The sequence below is a fragment of the Pezoporus occidentalis genome, unplaced genomic scaffold (genome assembly GCF_034315485.1).
Source record: "Pezoporus occidentalis ecotype Australia unplaced genomic scaffold, CSIRO_AGI_Poc_V1 ctg35, whole genome shotgun sequence".
Classification (NCBI taxonomy): domain Eukaryota; kingdom Metazoa; phylum Chordata; class Aves; order Psittaciformes; family Psittacidae; genus Pezoporus; species Pezoporus occidentalis.
Genome location: NW_026915483.1, coordinates 5,269,713 through 5,281,466, shown reverse-complemented (window position 1 = coordinate 5,281,466; position 11,754 = coordinate 5,269,713). Strand labels below are relative to the sequence as shown.

General features: G+C 47.6%; 2 protein-coding genes across 2 annotated transcripts in view; one reads left to right on the top strand and one right to left on the bottom strand.

The window, feature by feature from the left end:
- Window positions 1–9,295: 9,295 nt before the first annotated feature.
- On the bottom strand, window positions 9,296–11,623 carry GPR27 (G protein-coupled receptor 27). Its single transcript, XM_062630342.1, has one exon. The coding sequence runs from the start codon at window positions 11,311–11,313 to the stop codon at window positions 10,171–10,173; it is 1,143 nt and encodes a 380-aa protein (XP_062486326.1). The 5' UTR covers window positions 11,314–11,623; the 3' UTR covers window positions 9,296–10,170.
- EIF4E3 (eukaryotic translation initiation factor 4E family member 3) overlaps window positions 11,429–11,754 on the top strand; it is a 38,129-nt gene continuing 37,803 nt past the window's right edge. Inside the window, exons 1-2 of the mRNA XM_062630192.1 lie at window positions 11,429–11,484; window positions 11,618–11,740. Of these exons, the coding sequence (XP_062486176.1) occupies window positions 11,429–11,484; window positions 11,618–11,740 (179 nt within the window). The remainder of the gene's footprint in view (window positions 11,485–11,617; window positions 11,741–11,754) is intronic.

The following is an 11,754-nucleotide window of genomic DNA, read 5'->3' as shown; positions in this document are numbered from 1 at the left end:
CAGGTAATTCGTTCGCTCACTTCCCCCCCTTTCTTGCCCTCCCCCTGCTCCCGGAGGGACGGAGAGGAGAATCAAAAGAATGCAACTCCCACGGGTTGAGATAAGAACAGTTTAGTAACTAAGGTATAACACAAATCACTACTGCTACCACCAGTGATAATAATGATAAAGGAAATAACAAGGGAAGAGAATACATCATCTCACCACCAGCCGACCGATAACTCGCCCCCCAGCCCGACCAAGCTCTGACCGATACCTCCTCCAACCCTGCAGACTCCCAGCCCTTCCGGCTAACTCCCAGTCACATCCTGGGCATGACGTGCTGTGGTATGGAATACCTCTTTGGTCAGTTTGGGTCAGGTGTCCTGTCTCTGCTTCCTCCCGGCTTCCCCTCCTCCCTGGCAGAGCATGAGGCTCACAAAGTCCTTGGCCAAACCAAAACATCGCTTGTTATCAGCTCTGTTCCCAAGCTGAAAGTCAAAACATTGCACTGCACCAGCTACCAAGAAGGGGAAAAATGACTGCTACTGCTGAACCCAGGACACATGCTCATTAGGAAAGGTGAAGCAAGGTGTTTCAGGTTTGTGGGAGCACAGCTGCTTGAGCAAGAATGCACTTGTAAGCCTGGGAGGAAAGCTCTGTTGCTGAGCAGGATAAAAATCCAGATGAAGCTCAGCTTCATCTGCATTCCCCTGCCCACAGTTCTCCCTCAAGGAAGTGTTGTCACTAGGAAGAAAATATGTTATAAAGCCTTTGAATCAGGGGGTGGCACAAAATAAATTCTCCTGGCTGTGTGCAAGTGAAGCTCTGATCTGTATGGGTGCTTACCCAGGAGACTGGTCACCCCAAGCACAACCTTGGTTTTATAGTAGTTGAAGTGAAGCTAGGTAATACAAGGCTGAAATTATCTATCTGGGTGGTTGAGAAGACAGTATGGACAACGCTTATTGGTATGGAGCACTCTTAAGGTAAGAAACAAGTTAGCATTGGTTTATTTTCTTGTGGATGGGCTGAAAATGTTAGTTTTGTTACCCTGAAGCTCTGGTGTGTTGGACGCTCTTACAGTGCAGCTGGTCAAAGGAGCTTTGCTAAGTTGCTTCCTCAGTATAATGCACCATAATGATGTATGAGAACAGCAAGTATGACCACAGACTGAGGTCCTTGCTAATGTTTCCCTGCCCTAGTAGCTCTCTGATTTGTTATTACTGCACAGATGGATGTTCAAAAGAAACAGAAGGTGCTAAGAATCCCTTGATTTAAACAAGATGTCTCAGGAATTTGATCTTGACAATGTGTAACATGTTTTCCAGAAGGAATTAGAAAATTGCAGGAAAGAAAAAGACTCTGCAAATACAAGAGGATTTTGATAACAGCAAAATCAATGTGCCTTTTTCTACTCCATAGATATGAAATGCCAAACCAGCGGGGGTACAGCTGTTAGACTAATCAATAATTTTGAGCACAGGAATGGAAACAAGTTTAACACACACCAAACAGAGTAAATCACTTATCATTCTTCAAGGAGTCTTGAGTGCGGGCACATCTAGCCCAGTGCAGCAGAATGCATCTCAGTGATTTAGCAGGGCATATTCCCCTGTATGGTCCAGCTGCCTTAGAGGATGGTTGTAACCTTTGGGTCACTGCCTGGCCATCAGGGCTGGGAAAGGCTGACTATGGAGGGCTGAAGCTGAGTAAGCCTGGTGCACTGCAGGGAGAGTGGATGGCAGCATGTTTCATGGCAGGGATTACAGTGCAAGGTAACAGCAAAGTGTGCAGGAAAGGGGGAATGAGCAGTATAAACATGCCCCTGGCAGGGGTTTCCCAAAGGTCTGAGTGTAAACAGCTTAGTATGGGGGGGAGCTTTAATGCATGGACAATGTAAAACTGACAGTCTTCTCTGCAAACCCCAGTTTGCCTGGTGAAGTGGGTTCATGAGCGCTCAGTGTATCCCTTCACATGCTGGGAATCCCATCCAGGCCTCCCAAACCCCGGCACCATGCCTCCAACACAGCAGCGCAACACGTGGAAGGGATTAAATCTGGGTTTAAATGTAATGCAGCTTTGTAAATCCCAAGGCTGTAACACGGTTCAGAAGCAGACTGAAAATATGGCCTGGTTCCAGCCAAGTGAGCAGTGCTGAGCCTTCTTTATTTGCTTTTGCTCTTGTACATGTGAGTGCACTTATATCATTCCGTGCAGATATTTGCGGGCTCTTCCAGCACAAATAGGCAGCTGCACCTCTTGCTGTGAAGAGTTGACAAACCAGCAAAGCTGCTGTTACTTTCAGGGGGTGCAAAGCTGGGCCCACTCTTTACTTAGTTCTCTAGGCTACACTGGAGCACAGGCAGCAGAGCACATTTCTAATGCTTTTATGGGACCTGCTGGCAAGGACAGACAGGGAGAGGCACTGGTGAGACAGCTGCAAACACGCTCACCCTTCCTAAAGATTTCACTACATCCTGTCAAATCAGTAGGTTTTCTTTCCCCTCCCCAATTTCTTCTCTCACATGGGTGAAACTTTGACAAGAAGGTTCCCCACCCCTTCAATTTCAATGGCAAAATTTCCTGACCATGATGGGGTCATAATTTAAACTCCCTCCCCACCCTGGTTTCATTAAACTCCCCCAAGTCACTAACAAACCTCCTGCACATTGCAAGAGCCTTCAACTGTTTGGATTTGGTTTACATCAGCACTTATGCTCAGATATTGCACAAATGGAGAGTAAGAATAAATCAGTCTGGCTGAGACTTTAGGATCTTTCGGGTTAGGAAAACTAGCACTGGGAGCTCCATCCCCAGCAGCAGCACTGTGGGCAGGTCCTACAGAGCCTGGCTTCTGCAGCATCCTTCATCACCTTGCTGGAAAGCAATTTGGCGATGTTCAGCCTAAACGTGTCCTTCTTTGCCTTCACACCATGGCTCCAAGCTTTACCTCTGCCTGTGATTCTGCTGGCTCCTTGGCTCAGCTGCCCATGTTCTCCCCCTTTTAGTCACACTGCAGCTTGGCTGAACATATTGCACGTTCATCCGCCTTCCTCCACACCCAGATGTCTCCTGAGGCTCCCCTAAAGCTCACTCCCCAGGGCAGCTCAGCCCCGCAGGCAAACAGATCTGATTCCTCTGCCTGGGGTCACTGCAGCCCCATGGCACCCACGGGAGCATCTCCTTTCCCTCTCCTCCCCTTGCCCTTGGCACAGCACACTGGGGAGCCTGCTGCGTGGTGTGAGCATGCAAGGCCTAATGAGGGAGGAAAAGGAATAAGCCCACTTGATTTACTCAACTATCAAGCTACTCAACTGTTTCCTTTCCATCACCCTCCTGCAGATTGAGTGGTTCGATGGAGTGAGGTAATATTCCACTAAATCATTCCTCTTTCTCTCACTGTCAGAAAGCACCCAGACTTCATGCCTTCCTTCTGAATCTTCCTGTGTTTCCCTCTGTGGATGTTTTTAATGACAAAGCCATTTTAGCTCTACCTCTGGTGCAATTCCTGGCAGAAGCAAGCACTGGTATTTACAAGGTATGATAAAACGTGTGTTGTAAAACAGTTAGCAAAAGGAAGGAGTGAATCACCGTGCGACAGAGAGGGCTCCGGTGCTGCTCACTGGTGTTTCTGGTTTATTCTTCTCTGGTGTGCTCGGGCTGAGCCCCAGACCCGGTGCAGGGATGGCACTGGGCAGGCAGCTGGCTCCGGGGAGGTGCGCCGTGGGCAGGCGCGCAGGCTCACACTGCATGTCTCACAGATGGGGGATCCATTTTTTTTCCCTGGGTGATTTGTTCCAATGGTTAATCATCCTCACACAAACACAGGATTATTTTGGTTTTAATGACACACCAGTAAATGACACTCAGAACCTTTAGGATGTGCTTTCTCTTCACCAGGTGATCTCTTGACTTCTGCCTCCTCTATCAGCACTGTGATGACTGCCTAAAATTGGGACTTCACAGCTTCCCTGTGCCCTTGCAAGACTAGCTTTGAACTTGAAAGCCTCCTACACAAAGTGCTTTGCGCTATCAACCTGGTCACGGTCGATGTGAAAAATGTGGCACTGAAGAAAGTGGCTTTCCAATAAATACATCCACAGTACAACCATGCATGACTCGAGATCAAAGACAGAGTGCAAGCACCGAGGTCATTAAACATGAATAGAAATACAGAAATGCAACAGCTTGCATTAAAGGCTTAGCTTGACTTTAAAGTTAAGTGATGAAAGCTTACGTAGTCAGCGATTGTTCACCCGAGATAATGCTCTGCTCTTGCCATCAGTAGTTCTGTGCTTTACAAAGGTGAGTAAGAATAATTAATCATTTTTCAGATAAAGCACTGAGGTGTGGGGCAGTTAATGAGTTGTACTAAGAGAAAATAGGCTTAAAGATGCCCAGCATCATCAGCTCTAGGGAAAATCAGAGCACCACAGACGTCAGGTCTGTTGGAAAATCAGCTCTTGGTCACTGCTCCTACAGCCAATGGATGAGTGTCCTGGGTTCAGTAGTAGCAGTCATGTTTCTCCTTCTTGGTAGCTGGGGCAGTGCTGTGTTTTCACTTTCAGCTCGGGAACAGAGCTGATAATGATGTTTTGGTTTGGCCAAGGACTTTGTGAGCCTCATGCTCTGCCAGGGAGGAGGAGAAGCCAGGAGGAAGCGGAGACAGGACACCTGACCCAAACTGACCAAAGAGGTATTCCATACCACAGCACGTCATGCCCAGGATGTAACTGGGAGTGAGCCGGAAGGGCTGGGAGACTGCAGGGTTGGAGGAGGTATCGGTCAGTGCTTGGTCGGGCTGAGGGGGGGGAGTTATCGGTCAGCTGGTTGTATTCTCTTCCCTTGTTATTTCCTTTATCATTATTATCATTGGTGGTAGCAGCAGTGATTTGTGTTATACCTTAGTTACTAAACTGTTCTTATCTCAACCCGTTGGAGTTGCATTCTTTTCGATTCTCCTCTCCGTCCCTCCGAGAGCAGGGGGAGGGCAAGAAAGGGGGGGAAGTGAGTGAACGAATTACCTGACTGGGTTTAAACCACGACAATGAGTGAGGATTTACCCCCCACAAGGTGAATGACACAGCATCAGAGGTCACCAGCATAAAAACAGGTTTGGGGTAAGGTTCCCATTGGCACAGCCCCAGCACAGCAGAACTCTGCACCAGTTTTTAAGAGACAATTTCACTGACAAATTTTCTCTCCATCTCTTGGAGATGCCACAATATTCTGAAGCTTAAGAACATGATAGCATGGGAGATGATTCCTGGTCCGTATCATCACAGAGTTAATTGTAGCCTGTGCGGTGTTTTGAGCAGCCATAAAGAAAGCTGTGCTAAATAGAGGATTTTAAGGGACTTCTATTGGAAAACAGCCCCCCTGCCATGTTTCTAATAATCTTTTGATTTGCAGCATAACTATCTAATCAGCTTGCTGGGGTATTCTGATACTGCACAGAATCATCTAATGTGAAGCCTAAGTTGATGAAGTGCCTTGAGATACTTAGCATCGCATTCTACCAACGTGTCTTACTCTCTCCAGAGCCTCTTCTTCTCTCGGGGTGATTTGTGGCAACCCTGAGCAAGTGCAGATGCTAGAAAGGAGCAAAGTGACTGCTTAACCCTGTGGGGTGAGTGGCAGAGGTCCAGCCAAACTCCACACATCCTTTGTTGGGGAGGGAGGGAAAACGCCAGCTTTGCTCTCCTCTGAGCTCAGCACAACATGGCCCAAGGCAGAACCGCAGCATATGGCAGAGCAGCCTTCTGGAGGTGTAGCTGTATCACAACCAGGTAAAGCCCAAGGAAAGAACTGTTGCTATCAGACTAAACCGAACTCCTGCCCTTTTCCTCAAGGCTACAGGGCAACACCATTCTGGGAGGCAGCTTTGCCTCCGTGGTGCGTATCTGGTAATGGAAAAGCAAATGTTAACAGGCTGTGGGCTATGCATCCCCCTGCTCATCTTCTACCTCTAGCACGACCACTGAATGAGACTTTTACCAGGTAAGATAATTTGGCTGGGGCCATTTTTTTCAGCCCTTTCCTAACAAACTCTTTCCGAATCTAACAGTATAGCTTGAAGCACCCCACAGTATTTGAAGCATTGAGTGTTGTGTATCGGATTGCCACAGGCACTACCCAGTGTGATTTTTCAAGTTGACCGGACATTTAAGTTCAGGCTAAAAAGCTCCACCGACTTAAAGATTTTGACTGGGAATGTTTGCAAGGAATGTGTTAAATACCTGGTGAGTGAGGGAAGATGCCAGCAGCAACCAAGATTCTTCCAGAGCAGCTCTCAGTGCAACTGCAATTCTTCACCACAGATATGCAAAAGCAAGCACACTGTGACCTCTGAGCCAGACCACAGAGAATCTCTGGGGGAGATATCTTGGTATTTCCTGTGATACTCGGCACTTGTGTTGCCCAGAATATGGAAAACTATCACACATCTGCCTGGAGGGGTATAGAGAACACTCAATCTATATTCTGGTCAAGCACAGGTAGATGGAAGAGCTGGGAGAGCCCTGTTGCCATGCAGCTCACCAAACTCTGCAAGTACTTTGAGTTTTTATCAGTGGGGATGAGGAGAGGGATTCAGACCATGGGAGCTTTTTTGCAAGTGAGATCAGCCCTTGCATAAGCTGCAATAGCTTCCCACATGGAAGTGGGAGGTTAAGACCCAGCTCCCACTGAGTCTCAGCCATTAGCACTTCTGAGACCAACAGCACTCTGGTTTCGATGGGTAGCTGGGGGTATAGAGACTTAGAGCCATACCTTGCAGGTCCCAACAGCATTAGCAACAGCTCCTTGAGCTCAGCCCATTCTCACTAATATTATTTCTCTATGTCCCAACAGCATCAGCAACAGCTCCTTGTGCTCAGCCCATTCTCACTAATGTTATTTCTCTATCTGTTATCCAGAGCAGGTTTTCATCCTCTCCAGTACTCTTCCCTGATCTTGGCCAAAACATTTAATCTCTGTGACCCACTTTCCCCACATGCAGACTAAAGTAAGCTTTTAGAACATGTTAATGCTGTGCTTTGGAAATGCTATTTTTTTTTTCCTTATCTTTGTTCAGATTTCAGAGGAATATTTATCCTCTGGTGCCTCTCCAGCCCCTTCTGGTTTTCCTTACTTTCTTGGTGTACTCTCAGCCAGCAGGACAGACTTGCAAACTGGTGTTTGTTGGTGTGCTGGCACCAAGAACTGTTTCATTTTCTGCCATGCGTCTGTCCCTTAATATTCAGTTTCACATTTTCTGGAATGAAGCCCTATTGTTCAACACCCATCTAAACCCTGAATTAAAGCTACTGGAGTTTCTTCTCTTTTTATACTAGCATGGCCAGGATCATAATCTGCCTGATATTACAAGTACCTAAAATATAAAATTAGCTTCAAACAGAGCTGATTTTGCTCTCAGTGTATCAGAAGTCCTGACACAGCCCTGGAAGCTACATGCAAGCAAAAGGCATTGCATAAAGGTACTCTTCTGGAACTTTTCTGTGTCCTTTTGTTATAGTAAGGCTGAGTCTGGTTGCCACTGATGGGTTATAGCAAAGCATCTGTTATCTTCAGGGGCTAAGAACTGGACTTGCCCATCTCACAAAGGCATCACTGAGATGGGGGATGCCTATGCACAGAGATTAGCATTTAATATGGCAGCACAGCTTGATAAACTGAATCTAAATAAAACCATCAGGTCACTCAAAGGTGATTTTTTTTTTTTTTATTCCCCCACATACAGATTGACTATACAACTTGTGCTTAATTCTTCTAGAAGTGAAAAATCTGGTCCTTGCAGCTTTTAAGGAGGTTTTAAAAATAACTATTCTTCCATCTCTGTGGTTTAAATAGAATCACAACCGTACTACTTATAGCCTGGAAGAGAGAGAAGATGCTAAAATATCAGGCATTTTTAACAGAGTATGAGAAAGAAAACACTGGGTTGGGTACCAGTAGGATTAGGAGAAGGCAAGATCTGTGTTAGAGATCACAGCCTTAGGCCCCTACCTAAGAAGCTTCTTAAGCTTTAATAAGATACTGCAAAAATTGGAACCCTGCCATAAAGACCTAACAGTAAAAGAGGCATGTAAGGTATAACTGGAACACAATTCCCAGCAATAGCACCGTGGCTTTGCCCCCAAGTCTTTGTAACACCATTCTACCCCAGTACTCTTTAAAATTCACCAAGCTATCATCTGATATTCCAGGATGAAAATATAATTAGTACTAATAACCAACTTCTGCTGTGATCTGAAGCTCTTGACAGCTTTCCTTCTGTACCCAGATGCATTTTCCAACAGCTTTGGAACTGATCATTAAGTCTCACTTTGTTTTCAAGATACTCCATCCATTTCTTAGCCCAGATCTGGCAGTATCAGTACAGCCCCATCTTCCTCCTGCCTACCTTCTATGCAGCTATACTGAAAGTTCAAATTGCAAACTTCTTAAGCACTTTAAGAAATATTGCCTCTCTGGTGTTTAAATCTGAGTTAGGGGTGGAAAGCAAGACATAAAACCAAACTAGAAGCCCCACTTCACTCAATTCCTTGCCTAAATCTAAAGCCACCATAGCCCTTTTCTGATCTGTTACACACACCTCTTCTGTGCTCGTTTCACAGTCAGGACAACTATTCCTCAGGTCGTGCCTAAGAACTTCAGACTAGTCCCTACAGATACAGTTTTAGCACAGAATGCTGTGTGGAAATTGAGCTTCTCTCTGTCATTTGTGTGCAATCTGCTCCAGCACTGCGATGATCAGTGTTTGTTAAATGTCGTATCAGAATGAAAGGACAGCTTTCTCTGAGATAGCTATAAAGTTGTGTCAGGATCCCGCCATCAGGCCAACAGCTGAAATACTGTCAAAGAAGTTGCAGAACAATACAGCAGGTTAAAATGCCATGCTTACTAAATGTAAATTACCCATTAAGAATATAGTTTACAAATGAGTACAGTATTAACCAAGCCACCATGTCAAAAAACTGCTTTGCCAACTAAAATTAGCAACCCATAATTACACACTCTATCATTAACAGAGGAGTGATTAGCTAAACCAGAAATTTGGTTTCAGGAGACAAAGAATTGTGCTATTTAAACCTGTTGCCCATCATGAACTTAAGTCTTCTTAAAAATAGCTTTAGTCACTTTTATTGGTATAAACACCTAAATTGAGATCTAACAGCAAATAAGGATTGTGCTTGTCCATAATAACCTCAGCTGCAAAATCTACTCAGACACAAGACATACAACCTTCCACAAAACACAAGTTATTTGCCAGCAAAGCAGAATGCTGCCATTCTGAAACAATTACATACAGTAAAGGTTTTCAATATTTTATTAAAGAAAACAGTCAAAATGTACAAGTATTACCCAGGTTTGTAGATAACTTCCTATAAAGGCAGTAAAATATGAATTTCAATCTAGGTTTTAAAAACTGCTATAGTTGCTTATTTTTAAAGTTGGTATTTTAAAATCACATTTCACAAACAGTTCTGAAATCTTACCAAATGAATAGTGCAACAAGAAAATTGAAATTAGTTCTACACTGTTTGCATGTCAAGCAAAAGTTATAAGTAACTGCTTCAAATATTCAAACCATCGGAGAATGAATGAACCCAACAGCTCCCACCAAAAACTAACTTCTGACCACATTAGGAATGTCCTTTTCTTGTTCTTCACTTAAGATCAAATAATAAGAGAACAACACCTCTTGAGGTCATCAAAAATAACTTTAGTAGAAAATTGTCTTGGCCCTTATCAAATATTACATGAGTAAAATTGTTAAGCCTTTATCAAAACAGACAGGAATAGGGAACAAAAAAACATGTCATGGCCTTAATCCGTATCTGTTGGAATTATGTCTAGAAAGGTTAGAAGCAAGACCAGAAACTTGGAGCCCTGTTTTTGTTTTTAAAAACCACACAATCACAAAGAAAACCAGCTTCTTACTGCCTAAGGTTTGGGGGTGTTCTGCTCAAGTACCTGTCCCACAGACAGCAACCTTTTATGTTCTGAAGAGAGCATAAGCAAAATATAGAAAAATAAATAAAACAGCTTCTTACAGCCTAAGGTTTGGGTGCTGGGTGGTGGTTTAGTCTGTCCCCCACAGGTCACACTCTCTTGAAATCATATGCAGAAACATGGAAAATTATATCCATCTTTCTTTTTTTTTTTAGAAAGAGAAAATCCCCCCTACATCCCAAAGCTCTTGAGATCACAAAGGATGGTGCCCTGGGTGCTCTGGATGCTTTGGCAGCATGGGAAGTGGGCTCGGAGACAGACCCTGAGCTCCTTGTTGAAGATGAAGCAGAGGATGGGGTTGACCCCTGCCTGAGCAAACGTCATCCAGACAGAGGTGGTCAGGTAGACCTGGGGGATGGAGCTGGCCTTAATGAAAACCCGCAGGTAGCAGGCCACAATGTAGGGGGACCAGAGGAGCAGGAAGAGCAAAGTGATCATGTAGAACATCTTGCAGAGCCTTTTCTCCATCTTAAACTCCTCCAGCACCAGCAGCCTCTTGATCTGGCTGTGGGTGGCCTGCCTTATACCCACGAGGGTGGGTGGCGTGGGCCCCCTGCCAAAGCCAGCCGTCCAGTTCGCAGCTGCTTGGCCGGTAGCTCCCGGCCCATGGAAGGTCCAGTTCTGGCTGATGGCTGGTACCAGCTGCGCTGGCTTCATCTTGCGGTGGCCATGGATGAAGAAGAGCAGCTTGATGTAGACCAGGTGGGTGGCAGCAATGACAGCTGCCAGCATGAGCATGAAGCCCAGCGTGTCGTTGGCCTTGACGTAGCGGTGCTCGAAGATGCACTGCTCCTCCTCCCGGATGAACTTGTAGGTCCCCACGTCAAAGACAGGGGGGAAGGCCATGGCCATGGAGAGGGTCCACACCATGCACACCACAGCCAGGCAGGTCCAGCCCGTCATGCGCTTAGCGTAGAAGCGGTGGTGGGCAATGGCCATGTAGCGTGTGACCCCCACGCAGAAGAGCAGGAAGGCGGCGTGGAAGCAGAAAAGCACAGCCAGGAAGGCCAGCACCTTGCAGCTGAGGGGCCCGTGGGGCCAGGCGGCCCCGCTGCGCACCGACAGCATGACGAAAGGGAAGCAGGCCAGGGAGCGGAGCCCGTCAGCCAGGCAGAGGTCCAGCAGCAGGTAGTAGGGAGCGCGGTGCAGGTGCCGGTCCTTGAGGATGAGCCAGGCGAAGAGCACGTTGCCCGCCAGGCTCACACAGAGGATCAAGCCCAGGGTGGCCAGCTTCAGCCCGGAGGCGCTCAGCAGGCCGCCGGCGCTGGGCAGGTGCGGGCTGCTGCTGCTCCCCAGCTCGCTGCTGTTCGCCATCGGGTCCTTCCTCCTCCTCCTCTTCCTCCTCCTCGGCGGCGCCGCGCAGGCAGGGCCGGGGTCTCAGCGCCGCGGCAGCGCGCCGGGGCCGAGGGCCGCGCCGCCCGGCGCCCCCATGCCCGCCACCACCGGCCTCCCCCCGCCGCCAACGCCGCCGCCGCCGCCGCCCCGGCGACGCGGGGCGCTCCCGCCGCGCTCCTCGCGGGCCATGCGGATCCCCTGCGCTAGGGCCGCGCCCGCCGCCACCGCCGCCCCATGGGGATGGGGGATGCGCGGGGTGGGCTGTGGGGGGGTCACACACAAGGCGCGGCGCGGAGCCACCCACCCCCTTACCGCCGGCGAGCTGCTCCTCCGCGCCGCGCGACGGGCCTGCCGAGCCTGCGCACAGCGGCGGCGGCTCTGCCCAGCTCCCGCCGAGGACAATGGGGTAAATCCCCCTCT